Source organism: Vulpes lagopus, chromosome X (assembly GCF_018345385.1).
Source record: "Vulpes lagopus strain Blue_001 chromosome X, ASM1834538v1, whole genome shotgun sequence".
NCBI lineage: Eukaryota > Metazoa > Chordata > Mammalia > Carnivora > Canidae > Vulpes > Vulpes lagopus.
Genome location: NC_054848.1, coordinates 101,173,862 through 101,188,944, shown reverse-complemented (window position 1 = coordinate 101,188,944; position 15,083 = coordinate 101,173,862). Strand labels below are relative to the sequence as shown.

The 15,083-nt window shown below is 52.9% G+C and overlaps 1 protein-coding gene and 1 pseudogene across 3 annotated transcripts in view; one reads left to right on the top strand and one right to left on the bottom strand.

Annotated features, from left to right (window-relative positions):
- ELF4 (E74 like ETS transcription factor 4) overlaps positions 1-15,083 on the top strand; it is a 41,129-nt gene that overhangs the window by 14,333 nt on the left and 11,713 nt on the right. For all 3 annotated transcript variants that reach the window (XM_041742033.1, XM_041742034.1, XM_041742035.1), the window contains one exon: positions 12,661-12,943. In XM_041742033.1, coding sequence (XP_041597967.1) covers positions 12,872-12,943 — 72 coding nt within the window. In that variant the 5' untranslated portion in view covers positions 12,661-12,871. The remainder of the gene's footprint in view (positions 1-12,660; positions 12,944-15,083) is intronic.
- Positions 810-1,283, bottom strand: LOC121483464 (annotated as a pseudogene).

The window sequence follows — 15,083 nt, the reverse complement described above, 5'->3', positions numbered from 1 at the left end:
AGAGATATTTGCTATAGATGTATTCTGGGGAGAAAACCCCAGCAATATTGATTACACAGATGGGGTAACCCAGTTTACCACGAACTTAGATAGAAAGAGAACCTACCTTGAGAAGAATAGGGTGGGCCTGGTGATAAGTCCCTGACCATGGACCTGCTTGCCATCTATGAGGTGCTCAGGGCTGACTTACCATAAATATTTGAATAAACATGTTAATCAGCACCCTAAGATAAGAACCTAGACTTATGTGTAAGCTGAGAGCAAGTGTATATTTATGGGGCAGGGCCATGACATGGCCACTCCAGGTCTGGATCCAGGAATTCTCTGGAAACAGTAGGCCCCTTGAGGTACAGGAATAGAGTTAGCGTCCTTCATCATCAGAGCTGAAAGCCTCCTGCTCCACTTACCCTTCCCCCATAGCTGGCCACAGGGGCTCAACTTGTCACCATTTTGGTGAAGACTTGGCCCAGAAAGTTAGGATTCACTTATTAGATGGAACTTTGGTTGAGGTTGGGAAGTTTTTGTTGAGGGGGCATCACAGAGGTTCTAAGGCTTCAAAGTTTTGTGTTGTGAGCAAGTCCTGGCCTAGGGATCTGAGCAAATGGTCACCAGCATGGGACAGTGGGAAAGGCACAGACTTTGAGATCAAGGGCACACAGCCTGGGTTTGAGTTCTGCCTCCATTCGTTTTCGTTTTCGTTTTCTTTCTTTCTTTCTTTCTTTCTTTCTTTCTTTCTTTCTTTCTTTCTTTTTTTTTTGGACTAGGAGAATAATTTAGTTTTGTTTGGAGATATGGGCAGCTGCCGAGTCTCAGAACTTCTGGAGTTGTTTTTTGGTGCTGGCAGCATTGCTGGCCTTAAGCACGTAGAAGAGCACAGTCTTGCTCAACGGCTGGCACTCACCCACTGTGACCATGTCACTAATCTAGAGGTCCCTGAAACGGGACAGGTGTACAGACATGTTCTTGTGGCATCTCTTGAAGCGGTTGTACTTTCGGATGTAATGGGAGCAGTCTTGGTGGAGGACACTGGTCCTCTGCATCTTCATCTCCATCACCATGCCAGACAGAATCCGCCCTCCCATGGAGACATTGCTAGTAAAGGGGCATTTCCTGTCAGTAGATGTGCCCTCAGTGGCCTTGTTGGGCGTCTTGAAGCCCAGAGTGATGATTTTGTAATATCGCGGGAGTGTCTTCTTGCCAGTTTCTCCAAGCAGGACCCTCTTCTTATCCTGAAAGACCATCAGCTGCCTTCGGTAGGCGCACTGTGTCCCAATGGCCGCCATCTTCCCCGCCACCTGAACAAAGGGGCTGCCTCCATTCTTGCCGGGCAGTGTGACTTTGGTCATGTTACCTAATCTTTTCTTAGCCTCACTTCTGCTGTTTTTAAAATGGAACTATTGAAATGGGGTAATTATCAAAAGATATTTCACTAAAAATGAAGTTCAGAGGGCATAGCAGTTGGAAATAAACCGCAGTTCAAACCCCAGCTCTGCCACTGACTAGCTACTTTGTATGGATTTTGTAGAATTAAAGAAGATAGTCTCGGTGAAGTGCCTGGCACCACACGAACTCCACAGCTCATCCCCAATAAATGTAAATCCCTGCCACCTTCCCAATGCTTCACCCAGTCACCCTGTAATTTTTGCCACTTGGCCCCTTTCCCCAGATGCAGAGGGGACAGCTTGAAGTGATATCAGAGGGCGCACAAGAAAATCTTACCCACATTTAAACAATACCCACACCCCTCTGCTCCTCCCCCAGCAGGCCCATGGCAAGACCACAGTGGCCACACCCGCCATCCCAGGCCCAGCACCAGCTCAGATCAGTGCCAACCCTGCAAGCACTTGCCCCGAGCTGGCACTGATCTCAAGTGCTTCCACCCCCTCCACCCAGTCTCGATGCTCTTTCCAAACACGTGCCACCAGCTTTGAGTCGGGCTTGTAACCAAACCCTGGCTCTGGGTTTGCACTGCAGATGTAAGGAGGGGCTGGCAGAAGCCCAGATGCACATCCAGATGTTGTCTCCAAGGCTCCCTTGGCGTCCCCCATACCAGCTGTGAAGCAGTATTTACTCCAAAATGCAAGGGTGGAGAAGCAGGCTTGTGTGGCGCCCGATCACTGGGGCACTGGGTCCTATTTGCCTTGGTCGGGGGTCATGTAGGGAGAGAGGACAGGGAAAAGAGAGACTCTGTTCTCTTGACAGGAGGACTGGCTGGGCAGAGCTAAGTCACAAGAGGATGACTTCTCAGAACTGAGAGAGGTATCAAGACCATCTTCCCATCCATTTTTGTTGGCTCACTCAGTACCATTATGTCTAGGGGGTCCCCTTAACTTCTCTTACTGCTGCTTGGAGCTCAAGGAACAATATTACCACAGGGGGACCAAAGAGATTGTGTCTATCTACTACTGAGCCCCTGTCCCCAGCATCAAGGCTTCTAGAGCCATTATCATGTACTTGTAACCTGTTCTCAGGAGGACTGGCAGCTAGGCAGAGGGCCAGGGCCTCGAGCTTCTACTGCTCCTCTGACCCATTGCCAAGGGAAGGCCCGGCAGATCTGGTTGCATGCCTACAGATCCCTCACGGGCACATAGCCCCAGTGCTAGGAGCTCCACCTTGCAAGGGCAACTGGGAGGTATTTACAAGTGGAAGTCACCACACCAAATCAGTAGCAGCTATGGAATGTGATCGCTTCCTGTTCCATCACCCAGAAAATGCCGCTACCCTTGACCCACATGCACTATAATACTTTGTTCTCCATTGTTGTCTCTGGCCATTGGTGCTAGGGACAAAAGTATGCAAAACTGTGAAGTGGCATCTATTTCACTGTCACCTGCCCCTCCCAGTTAACCCTTGTTGTTAGCCTGCTTTCCCTGGGCTCTTGCTTCAGCTCACCCCTACATCCTAAACCACTGGGGGCTGGTCCTCAGCCCAGGTGGACATTGACCTGAGCACAGAGTCCAGTCTTGCAACCAATCCTGAAAGGCCAGGCTCATTCTGTGCCTGCTCCCTCAAGACGACAGCTAGGCAAGGTGATAAACCCACTTCTCCTCAACCACTAGCAGGAGAGGGTTTGCCCAGACACCCTCCTGGTCCCCTCGCCCGCTGGCCCAAGCGGGCTGGCAGTGGAACTGCTGGGGCGTCCCCTTGTATAGACAGCTGTCTCCTAGGCCTTCCTGCTAGGGATCCTCCCCCGTCCCCCGCAGGGCCCCTCCTCCCCTCTCTGCACTCTCTGACCTGTGTGGGGCAGGGGCGGGGCAGGAGGGCCTGCAGGCCCTGGAGGGGAAACTACTGAAACCCCTGGGACAGGAAGTGGCAGAGAGGGGCTGTTTCCTCTGGCAGAGCAGGGGTGCAGTGAGAGCTGGCCTTCTCTCTTGCTTGACTGCCTGTCTGCTGTGGGCCGGGGAGGCTGGGGAGAGCCACACACCCTCTTCCCCTGGCTCCGCCCCCACCAAAAATGGATGCTCCTGGCCCACCGATCGGAGGGGTGGGGGGCTCCCAGAGGAAGCCATCTCCATTTGGACGGGAGAGGACTTCACAGAGAAGGGCAGACAGGTCAGCTAGAAGGGAAAGGTGGGGTGGGGTGGGGCAGGTGGGTATGGGGTGAATCCCCCCCCCACACACACACACACAGTAGTAGCGGAAAACCACAATTGGGCAGGGGAACCTTCTGTAAGCTCTTATTCAGAGAGAAGATGATCAGGACTGTGCTCAAAACTGCGTGAGTTGGACATGCAACAGATGGCTGACTCTGTAGGTCTAGGAAGGGACTTAGACCATCCAGCCCAAAACCCCTCACTGGGCAGTGGAGGAAACTGAGGCCCACGAAGCAGAAGCAACTTGCTCAAGGTCACACCGTGGGCTGAACAGAGGCCAGGATTTTCTTTCTGATGAAAATCTGCCGAGTTTGTATTTGGTGTTCCACACCTCCTTCCTGGCGCCTCTGAGGGCTCTGTGACATTCTTCTCAGAAATGAACTTAATCAATCTATTCACCCTGGGGGGGGGAGGTGGCGAAGCCTTTAGTCCAGGAGCCAGTACACTTTTCCTGCCAATGGATAGTAAATATTTTAGGCTTTATGGCCCCTACGAACTCTGTCACAACTCAACTTATAATGCAAAAGCAGCCACAGACAATCTATAAAGGATGAGCATGCTGCATCCCAATAAAACTTTATTTATGGACACTGAAATTTGAACTTCGAATAATTCTCATGTGGCATGAAATATTATTCATCTGTTTATTTCTTTCCTAATCACTAAAAAATGTCAAAGCAATTCTTAGCTGATGGGCCGTCCCAAACAGACGGTGGGCTAGATTTGGCATACAGGTCGTAGTTTGCCAATCAGTACTTTAATCTAAGATGTTTAAAGTGTTGGAGGGGGAGAATATACTTGGTGGGGAGGAAGCAGGTAAGGCTGTGAAAAGGGGGCAATATTTGCTTCAGATCTTGCATACTGGGTGGGGATTGGAGCTGCAGAAATTTGAGGAAGGGCACAGCAGGCCTAAGGCATGGTGTGAGCAAAGGCATGGAGGTGGGGAAGTTGCTGCAAAAGTTAAATGTGTTCTGCACAGTGCAGCCTCATTGCTATTTGCCAGCCCTGGGTCTTTGGCTGCTGTCTGTTCTCACCAGAGGAAAGGGTTGGCTTTATTGAGGATGCCGAGAGACAATGAGGAGGGGAAGAAGAAAGGTCACCTGAGAGTCATAGCGACTGGTTGTGTGACCTTGGACAAGTCATTTATCCTCCCTCAGGGGTTTGGTGTCTGCAGTTGGATGATAGGATGGGTAGATGCCATGATCTTTCAGGTCCCTTTTAACTTTGATACCCTGGAACTCTGAGTCAGGAAGAGGCTTTGAGCAGTGGGGGTGGAGTGGGGGAGGAGGAACCCCAAGAGTTCATGGTGACATCAGAGCTGAAGCTGCCCTCCCCTCTGCCTGCATCCTAATAGGCTGTCTTTCTACCTCTGCTTGCACCCTCCCCTCTGTGCAAGCAACACTGGACTACCCTTTGCTTTTGCTGGCCTGGGAAGCAGCCGGGTCCCAAGGGTAGGTGGGTGGGGTAGGGTACGGGGCATTTGGAAGGGGCACCCAAGCAAGCAGCGAAACCAGCCCAGCCCCTGCCGTCTGAAGGAGTCCCAGATCTGAGCAAGGAGCCTCCCCATCAGTTTCTAGGACACGGGCTGGCACAGGCCTTGACAAAGAACACTGTCCCTTCAATCAAAGTTATCTGACTTAATATCCTGTTGGTGCCGAGTCAAAGATTACCCCAGCTTCTAAAAAACCCACTAATGAATTTAATTAGTCTCTGGTCAATGTTTCTATTACCCTCCCTCCCCCCACCAATGGAAGCAAGCAGGCCTTCCTGGGGGCAGGGGTGAGGTGTGTGCCATTTGAGGCCACCTTTCATTCATCACATGCTACTTTCTACCACAGTATTGTATCTGGGTTCCCAGCCTCACGGGGCCAGGCCTGCTCCTCTGGCCACTGAAGGCCTGTAGAGATCCTTCCTGCCTATGGGGTGTGTGCATCTGCGTGCATGCGCGTGCGTGTGCGTGTGTGTGTGTGTGTGTGTGTGTGTGTGTGTGTAGCAAAATGACTCTCCAGGTCCTCTTTTTTCACCTGGGGTTTTCAAGATAATCTCAACCTCAGAATGTCCAAGGTGAGTTCATCTTCTTGCCATCTTTCCTGCCCCAATCACTTCTTATTTTTTTAACATTGTTTACAATAAGAACAAGCTCCACATCTTGGGGTCCCTATCACTACTGTATTGCCCTACACTCTGTCATTTTATTTCTTCAGGGTGGCTCTGGGCTTCACCTCCTGGGTTCCAGCTGCCTCATCACCAGGTCTCTTTCCATCTACTCCACCCCTACACTCAGACTGAATGGATCTGCCTAAAGAACTGCTTGCCTTAGGCCCCTCCCTTGCTCAAGAATCTCCAGGAACTCTCAGTAGCTGTCTATGTTAAGTTCAAGTTCCACCAACTGGTGGATCTTGGGCCTACGCACTTATCCCTCTGATTTCCCAGACCTCCCAGCCAGTCTGTCTTCCCCATAGCCAGGCTGGTTTCCTCTCTGTTCCATGAGGTTTGTGGTTGTCGGTTATGTCCTCCCTCACCTTCGGCTCACCCCATCATCTCCATGTCCCTGTCTTCCCGTCTGTCTAGGTAAAGATATACTGAATATTTGATGAGTGACTGTAGCCAAAACGACACAAATCAGATCAGGAAATTGAAAAAACATGTTTGGGACATAACAAAGAGTTTTCACCTACATTAACTCACTGGCCTTGCACGACAACCCTGTGAGCTAGAAAGGATGTCCCCATTTCACAGAGGTAAAAGGTGACCTAGCCAAACCTCAAGGCAAGGCTAGATCGTCTCACTGGGAGGCTCATGCCCTTATGGTCCGCAGGGACTTCTGGGGTCCCCTCCTAGACTGTACTGGCAGCCCACAGTACTGGGTTTCGGTAGCTGCTCTGGACTAGGCTTTGCCTTCTTTCCTGTAATGTGTTCTCCTTGCAATTGGCTTGTCCTTCACTTCCCAGAAGAGCCTAGTGACCCCTTGGTGGGTCCCTGGAGCGGTAGAGATAAAGATGTGGAGGTCGCAGGCACCTCCAGGGGGTGCTCTTTTGGCTTTCTCAGACAAGGCCCCTGGGAGTCAGGACTGGAGAAATAGGTTCCTTTGTCAGTAACCCTTCCCCCCCCCCTCCCGTACTGGGGCTTCTGTAGAGCTCTTCTTGCCACATAACCACAACCCCAAGGGCTGGGGCGGGGTGAAGGTGGTGAGGACAGCAGACTGGGAACACCTCTTTGACCAAAGCAGCCTGCCTTTCCCCGCGGGGGGGCCCCCCAACCCCCTCGAGGAGCCAGCCCCTTCAAAGTCAACAACTGGAAGCCTCCAGCCCCGCCCTGTCTATGTTCTGGAGCCAACAGGGGACTTCCGGGGGCTTCACGGCGGTGGGGGGGGGGGCAAGCCCCCTTTGCTCTCCGGGAGGTCACCTGAAACTCATCTTATGGATGACTGATTTTTAATTTCCAAAGTGCTTTCCCACCACCATCTTCATTCACCCGAGACTCCCCAGTGAGCATCTGCTAAAGCTGGCTTACCCTCAGCCCTCCCCCACAGTAAGGGTGACAGAAACCACAACCCAGAAAGATGGCCGACTTCTCCAGGGTCTCACATCTGCTTGGGATACATCCTTCCTCCTCCCTGGGACGGGGCGGCGCACACTGTGGGGTGAGCTTATGGGACTCCTGGAGAAAGGGGAGACCCGTCACCTCCTGCGGCCCTAATCGCCCCTCCACTGGGAGAGCTCAGGGCCTGGGAAGGTAGAGGCTAGGCTAGAACTGTGAAAAGGCAAAGGGCAATTGGAGATGAGCTCTGGACCTCCCTCGCCATTGGAGTTGTGGCAAACTCTACACTGGAAGCAGGCAGTGACCCAGGGCCAAGGAAGGAAACTGGGTTTCTTGTAAATAAGCAAAGAGAAACCCCAACCAACAGAGCTTGCAAAACCTTTATTTTTTTCCTCCCTCTTCCTGATTTCATCTCAAATGGAGGGGGTGGTGAAAAGAAAGGGATAGAGGAGAAGGAGCTGACCAAATAGTTGTGGCTGGGGCCCCTTTACTGGACATTTGCTCAAGGAGGAGGGCTCTGCTTGCTGATGGGAGTCAAGGCTGTGGGGGAGTCCCATGGACGGATTATTGTGCTCAGACCATGACTACAGACTGGACCCCTGGCTCTGGCCCTCTGGCTCTTAAATACACATCACTGGTCACGTGGTGCCGCATGCAAATTTGCTTCTGGATGACTATTAGCCAGAGGAGGGGCTGTTTTTAAGTGGAGGGTACAGCTGTTCCTGGGGTAGTTTCCATTTTGTTTGTGGTTGTGGGGGAGGGGCGTTGAGAGAGTGGGAAATGGCATGAAGGAAATTGTCACTTCCTTTCCAGAGAATTCCAGAAAGGTTTCATGGAGTCCTGGGTATTTCGGGAGTGAAGGCTGGCTCTGAGAGGATGAGGAACCGGAGAAGGAGAACTCTGCTTTGTGGCCTGGCTGACCATCTGGCTCCCATGTTTCCTGGCGTGCGTGAAAATGCCACGGGTGTTACCAGCAATTTTGTGAGAGCCATTGGCTCAGCTGAACAGCTGTAGATTTAAAGTAGCTCCACAGAGCCTGTGGATGTGGCTTTCACTTAGGGGCTGCTTCCTGTATGCAGAGGAGGCCCGCAGGGGTGGGCGCTGGACACCGCTTGACTCGCTCCAGTGACAACCTCAGAAAGGGTCTGTACGTCTGAAGGGGGCCCAGCTGTGATGACGCAGGAGCAGCCCAAACCACTTCTATTTAGCTCTTTTGGTTTTGAAATGCACTCAGAACCACAGTGAGCCAAAGGTGTGCATTCGCAGGCTGGGGATGCAGGCGCCCTCGCTTGCTTGCTCCCTCCTGTGGCACTCATTCGCTCACACACGGTGTCCGGGGCCATATGCTCTCCAGACGCTTTGCTTTCTGTGCAAGTAGGACAGGCCCTGGGAGCCAGGGATCCTACAGTGGCCTCCAGGGGAGTGAAGGGAGTAGAGCTCTTGCCACCCTGGGAGCAGGCTCTGCCTGCAGCCAGCTGTGATCTGTACAACGCTGGGGCGGGTGGGGAGCTTCCCAGGCACGTCTAGCCAAGTATCTGTGTGTACCCACCTAGTGCCCCACTCCCCATCGTGTCTCAGTGTGTCTGTAAGGACAGCAGGGAGGAGTGCCCCTGGTGTGGGCCTCTCTGGCCTCCAGCAGGGCGGGCCTTCTGGGGTGGTGGTTTTTTTGGTTTCAGGTTCCTGGGAGAGGGAGGTTATTTTGAGGGACTGGGGAGGGGGTGGTTCACTCCTCTGCCGGGGAGAGTGAGTGAACATGCAAATGAGCCTCTCCCCACCTCTCACTTTCAAATCCTCAAACATCTGAGGGGGGAGGGGAGAAACTTTCTGGACTGGAAGGTTCCGCGGTGGGGCTGGGATGGGAGTTTTCTTAGCCTTGGCCGAAAAGTAGGACGGCTACTTCCTCCCCCCACAACCCCTTCACCTTCCTAGCTGTAGGCTGGAGCTCCGGACAGTACAAGACAACCAGGATCAGCCTTGGGTGCTGGGTGCAGCAGCCTCACAATGCCCCCTAACCCTGGGTCAGCAGAACCTGCACCAACCAAGTCCTGAATTTAGATACTTCGACATTTAGACACTTAAAGAATGCAATTGGATTAGTCTCTTCCTTTATTTCAAACCTCTCTACATCGATGGCCAAGGATTCCATCCAATATTCTGTGGGGCTGCCTTCCTTCTCCCACCACCTCCATATACTGCGGCTGGCATTTTCTTCCCAGGAAGCATAGGACTTTGAATTTTCTGTAGCTGGGGTGGAGGGGAGTGCTAGCGGTGGCAGCCCATCCCAGCCCTGTTTGCCACAGCCTGCTGGAGCCAGCATTAGCCCAGGCTCTTCATTCTTATTCTCGAGAAGGCAGGCCTGGAGGAGGAACCCACAAGCAAGCTTGTGGCGCTGCTGGTCCAACCAGGGAAGCCCTCTGACACACAGAGGCCCTCAGGCACACATCCCCACACTGGGGACCCACCAGCACACCCTGCACACAAGTACATTTGTGGTGTGCTTGCACACCCACGGTGAGAGCTCCCATTGTAAATTACAATGCAAAAATACACAGATGTAACTAACATGCACAGGGCACACATTTCTCTCTCTCTCTCCCTTTCTCTCATAAGCCTGAGTACACAACACCCACCCCACAACCAATGTATACATGGATATATTTTTTTAGGGAGGGGGAGGGAGGAGAGGCAGAGAGAGAGAGAGAGAGAGAGACTCTCAAGCAGACTCCCCGCAGAGCCAGACTCACAGAGCTCTATCTCACAGCCCACAGCCTTGAGATAGTGACCTGAGCGGACATCAAAAGTCAGACGCTTAGGGCATCTGGGTGGCTCAGTGTTTGAGCATCTGCCTTTGGCTCAGGTCATGATCTCAGGGTCCAGGGGTTGAGTCCTGCATCGGGTTCCCCACGCCCTGCTTCTCCCTCTGCCTGTCTCTGCCTCTCTCTGTCTCTCATGAATAAATAAATAAAATCTTAAAAGAAGTCAGACACTTAACTGACTGAGCCACCCAGGCGCCCCACATGGAAATACTTGCTGGGCAGCCCCGGTGGCACAGCGGTTTAGCGCCGCCTGCAGCCCAGGGCATGATCCTGGAGACCCTGGATCGAGTCCCACGTCAGGCTTTCTGCATGGAGCCTGCTTCTCCGTCTACCTGTGTCTCTGCCTCTCTCTCTCTCTCTCTCTCTCTCTCTCTCTCTCTATCTCTCTCTCTGAATAAATAAATAAATAAATAAATAAATAAATAAATAAATAAATCTTAAAAAAAGGAAATACTTCTTGCCCAGAAAATACACCTCACTGGTACTGACCAACCAATATCATTCATTCGTTTGTTAGTTTGTTCATTCATGTGTTTGTTCTGCAAAAATAAATGGAGTGTCTGCTACAGGCAGCACAGTGTGAGGTGCTCGTGTTTCACTGATGACCAGCACAGTTGTCCCTGCCCTCCAGGAAGCCACTGCCTAATGGGGGAGGTCGGGAAGGTGCACGGAAGGGAGGTCATAGGCAGAGAGCACCAGTGAACTCGCAAACGTGAGGTGCTGATCTGTGAAGAGAAGCCCTAGAGATGAGCAAACCTGGAGGGAAGGGCTGCGGCAGAATGACCTTGTGTGGGGGGGGCAGACACTGGAGTTTCGTGTTTAGACAAAGTGGGATTAGGTGAAAGTGATCCCTTTCATTTGATTAGTATGAGAATGCTTCCTGGGGGCAGACAGCCGGCCTGAGGGCGGGCGGGGAGCTGCGGAATGCGGGGCCTCGGGGCGCTGGGGCTAGCAGAGACAGACCTTCCAAGCATAAATGGTCCTGGGAGGCTTCTCCAGCGGGTCACAGGAGACCGGGTCACCGGCAGGGCCCAGTGGGGGTGGGGTGGGGTGGGGGTAGGGGGGACTCAGGACCCGACTGTAGACCGTATTTTCCCCAGGGCCGCCTCTTCGTCCTAGCAGGGCTGTCTCCTTCGGCAAGGGAAACTCAGACCTGACAGGTTGAGTTGGGTGACAGTCTTGAAGTTTTGTGTTCAGGGTGGGTGGAAAGGTGTGGGGGTGAGCGGGGGGCGGGGGTGGTGGTGAGCGGGCGGAGCCAGCCCTGTGGGCTAACGGAAAGGAAGTGGGAGAGGCCTGGGTGTCTCCTATGGGGGGAGCGGTCATCACAGAGGTCACCCGTGGTCCTCCTCCCTTTCCTCCCCTTTGCCCCTCTCTGCAGTTCCTCCTTTCTTTCGGAGCCAGGAGAAGGGTTGGCCACCCTGGCACTGGCAAAGGTGTTGTCAGGGAGATAGGAGTCAGATGTGTTGCTCCTACTGTGGGCCGTAGACCCGGTTCCTCAGGCATTCGCAGACCCACTGCATGGAGGCCCGCACGAGGATACCATGAAAAACAAGCCCAAGGGCCGAAGCTGTGGTACCTGGACATGGCGAGGTCTGAGTGTTCAGGAGTAGAGGAGCAGAGTGGGCTGGCGGGAGGGGCACGTGGGAGGGAGGCGTGGGTGTGACCACGCAGCAAACACAGGAAACAATTGGAGGCCTGGTGTCGAGTGAGTGAGCACCTGAGGTACAGACCGGGAGTACCAGAGGCTTTGGGGCCAGTTGGGGCCTGGAGAGGCATGTGGGCTGCAGCACACAGGTTTCCTGGAAAGGGAGGGGGGCCAGAGCCAGCCCCGGAGGATGGAGAAGATTCTGGGGGCCCCTCCCCAAGCTGGGGCTCTCCTCTCAAGTTCCCAGGGTGACAGTTCAGTCTTGAAACTGAAAGCAAAGCTGAACCAAGAGCGTGAACCCACACAAGGCACAGAAGCCACCCGCTCCTGCGGGTAGCAAGGGTGCCAGGCAGCGATAAGGGCTAAGGGCACAGAGCCTTAGGCCCACCTGTCCCTCCAGCTCAGGGCTGTCTGGGGGCGTGGCCAATTCCGAAAGTCCCCTCCTCAGGAGCAGAGTCAGATCAGCACTAGTCCTGGTGACAACCCCCGCCCCCCACATGCTGAGATATTTCTTCCTCTATAGACTCTGCCCCCACAGAGCTAACTGGCCTCCACTTCCAAGGTAGACTAAGCCAGGCAGAGTCTGGAAGCACACCTGGTACACCCATGTATCCCTAACCCACACCCATTCACACAAGATTCTTTCTAAGCCAAGGAAATCTTATGGATTCTTCATGCTGCTGTCCCATCTATAGGGACGTATGGGGTGCCCTGATTTCCCCAGTGGCCACACCCTGAGGATTAATCTTCCTAAGGAGGAGAGAGCCTCCAGAGGAGGCAGGAGAGAAGGGAGGGAGGGCCAGCTCAGGGGCAGATGCTGGTGACAGGCTGACACTGAGGCCCCGCCACTTCCCACTGGACGCAGCTCAGTTCACTTCCTCTTTTTCCTTTTTTTTTTTTTTTTTTTTTACCTGCTTCCTTTCTTCTTCCCCTTTCTTCTCCCATCCCTCCCAGGCTAGATGGCAGTCTGCCCCGGGCAGTGGGGTCCCTGTGGTTGGCTAGCTGTCTTGGGAACAAATCTCAAGGAAGGTGACTTGCTCATTGCCCATCTCTCCCTTCTCCTTAGGTCACTCCTGCGGTTTGCCCAGCCCAGCATGCAGCCTTGAACCTGGCCTAGGCCACCACCTACTCCAGCTCTCCACACCCCCTATTTTACTGTGGCTCGGGGTATAGGCTCTAAGCTCCAAGGTACCTGAGCAGCATTTCTTCGTCAAGGATACCCCCTGCAGCTCCAGAGGGCCCTGCGAATCCTGCTGTCAGCTCTCTGAGGAGACAGCATGGCTATTACCTTGCAGCCCAGTGACCTGATCTTTGAGTTTGCAAGCAACGGGATGGATGATATCCACCAGGTATGGCCCCAGAGAACGGAGCCCAGTTAGCCAAACGGACTATCAGATAGACACACACAGGCAGGCAGACAGCAAGCCAGCCAGCCAGCCCAGGACTGGCCAGCCCTCAAGTATTGATCAAGCACCCTCTGGGTCCAGACCACTGGGCTTGTGTGCCAGCCAGACTGTGTGCCTGCGCGTCCGTCACTCATGCGGCCAGGCACTAGTCATTTGGCGGTCATTCTGTGAGCCAGTTGCCTACGGGCAGTCACCAAGCCAGCTGTGCAGCTATTAAACACAGCAGCCAAGCTGTCAGGCAGGCAGCAATGTGGGCTGAATGCACCAGTGCACATGGACCCTCACGTGCATGTCCACCCCCCCCACCTGTAATGTCACAGTGAGAAGGCTGCTGGGACACCCACATAGCAAGAGTGAGCGCTGCCAGCTGGACCCACAGGGCAAAGACCAACTCCCAGTCCCTTCAGACTCATGTGTCTAGCCTGGTTGATGAGCCCTTCCATAACCATCTTTTCAGCCTCAATCAGAGGATTCAGATCTGGAAATGGGTTTCTTTGGTGGGGGAAAGGTGAAAGAAAAATAGGGCAGAATTTCGGCACTTAGGCCCCACCGCTCCGTATCTTGCTACGTGCTGAGGCTAAGAGAGCATGCTTTCCGGGTGCTTGACTGTACCCACTGGATGGTGTCTTGGCACACTCATTGGCCCTCTCGACTCCTCTCCTTCCACAAACTGGAGAAGAGGCAGCCAGGTCCGGTAGAAGGAACAGAAGGCTTAAGAGTCAGGAGTCCTGGGTTCTCATCCCAGTTTGGCCACAGAGTCACGTGGGCAAGTCCCATCCCCTACCCTATCTGGCTGATATCTCCCCATCTTCACCAAGAAGAGATCCAGTTGGATTATCTCTAAGGGCATCCCAGCTTAATACTGCCATTCTCTGTGCTAAATCCTTTTGAGGACAGAAAACTTTGTCCTCCCTCTAGCGGCCTACCGAGGGCTGCCCCCTAGCGGGCATTGAGCGCATTGCGTGTTCTGTCCTGGGTCTTCACCTAGAAGCGCTCAGTCTGATCGAACACCTGGGCTGTGCCTCCCCTTGTGGGAGGTATCATGGGAAGGAAAGGGAAAGGGAAGAAAAATCTAACCATCTCTGTGTTCTCAATACTGCTAGTCATTTTTTTCCTGTTTTCGGTCTGCTTAGCAGCTGTTACTGTGCTTCATGGAGGCTGTTCCCTTCCACATTCACACTTGCCCCTCTGCCCTCAGACAGCTTCTCCTCCAATTCACAGAGAAGCTCAAAGCCAAGGACACCCTCTGTCTCCCTCCCTTCTTCCTTTTACTGATAAGGAAAGAACAAGAACAGTTTACTTCCCATGGGCCCAGGAGAAAGAACTGTCCCTCTTCCTTCCAGCAGTATCTCCTACCTATACTTCTCTCCTGCCTCCAAGACCTCAACCCAGTGGTCACTTCCAACATCTCTCTCATAAGTCCTCCCATCCAAGTACTAACCAGGCCCGACCCTGCTTAGCTTCCGAGATCAGACGAGATCGGGCGCGTTCAGGGTGGTATGGCCGTAGACTCTCTCATAAGTCCTTAAGACCTTCCAGACCTTTTTCCTCAACCTAGAACATCTCCCCAACCCTGGAAGAAACCCTTCTTTCCTTTCTACCTACCTCCTTCAAAATACTGCCTCCTTAACTCCTTTCTCTTCATCAGTATGGTCTCCACACTCTGTGCTTACATTCTTACCTCCTTTCTCTCCCTTTTCAGGAAACGGTTTGTATTGAAAAATGTGTCATTAATACAAGAGTGTATACATATATATGTTAAAGAATAATGATAAAACGAACACCCATGAACACACCACCCATGTTAAGAAATAAAGCATTACTAGTCTCCCAGAAGTCCCTGATACCTAAAACACTCGATGAGAGCCTACTCTACACCGAGCCTGGTCTATGGGCTTTACGTGCATTGATCTGTTCACACAACCCTATGGGGTTAATATGACCACTCCAATTTTACAAATGAGGAAGGCAATGCACAGCAAGATTAGGTAGCTTGCCCAAGGCCCCACTGCTAGTAAGTAGCAGAGCTTGTTTTCAAGCCCAGGCTGTCTGGTCTAGATTAGGACAAATCAATGGAATTTTC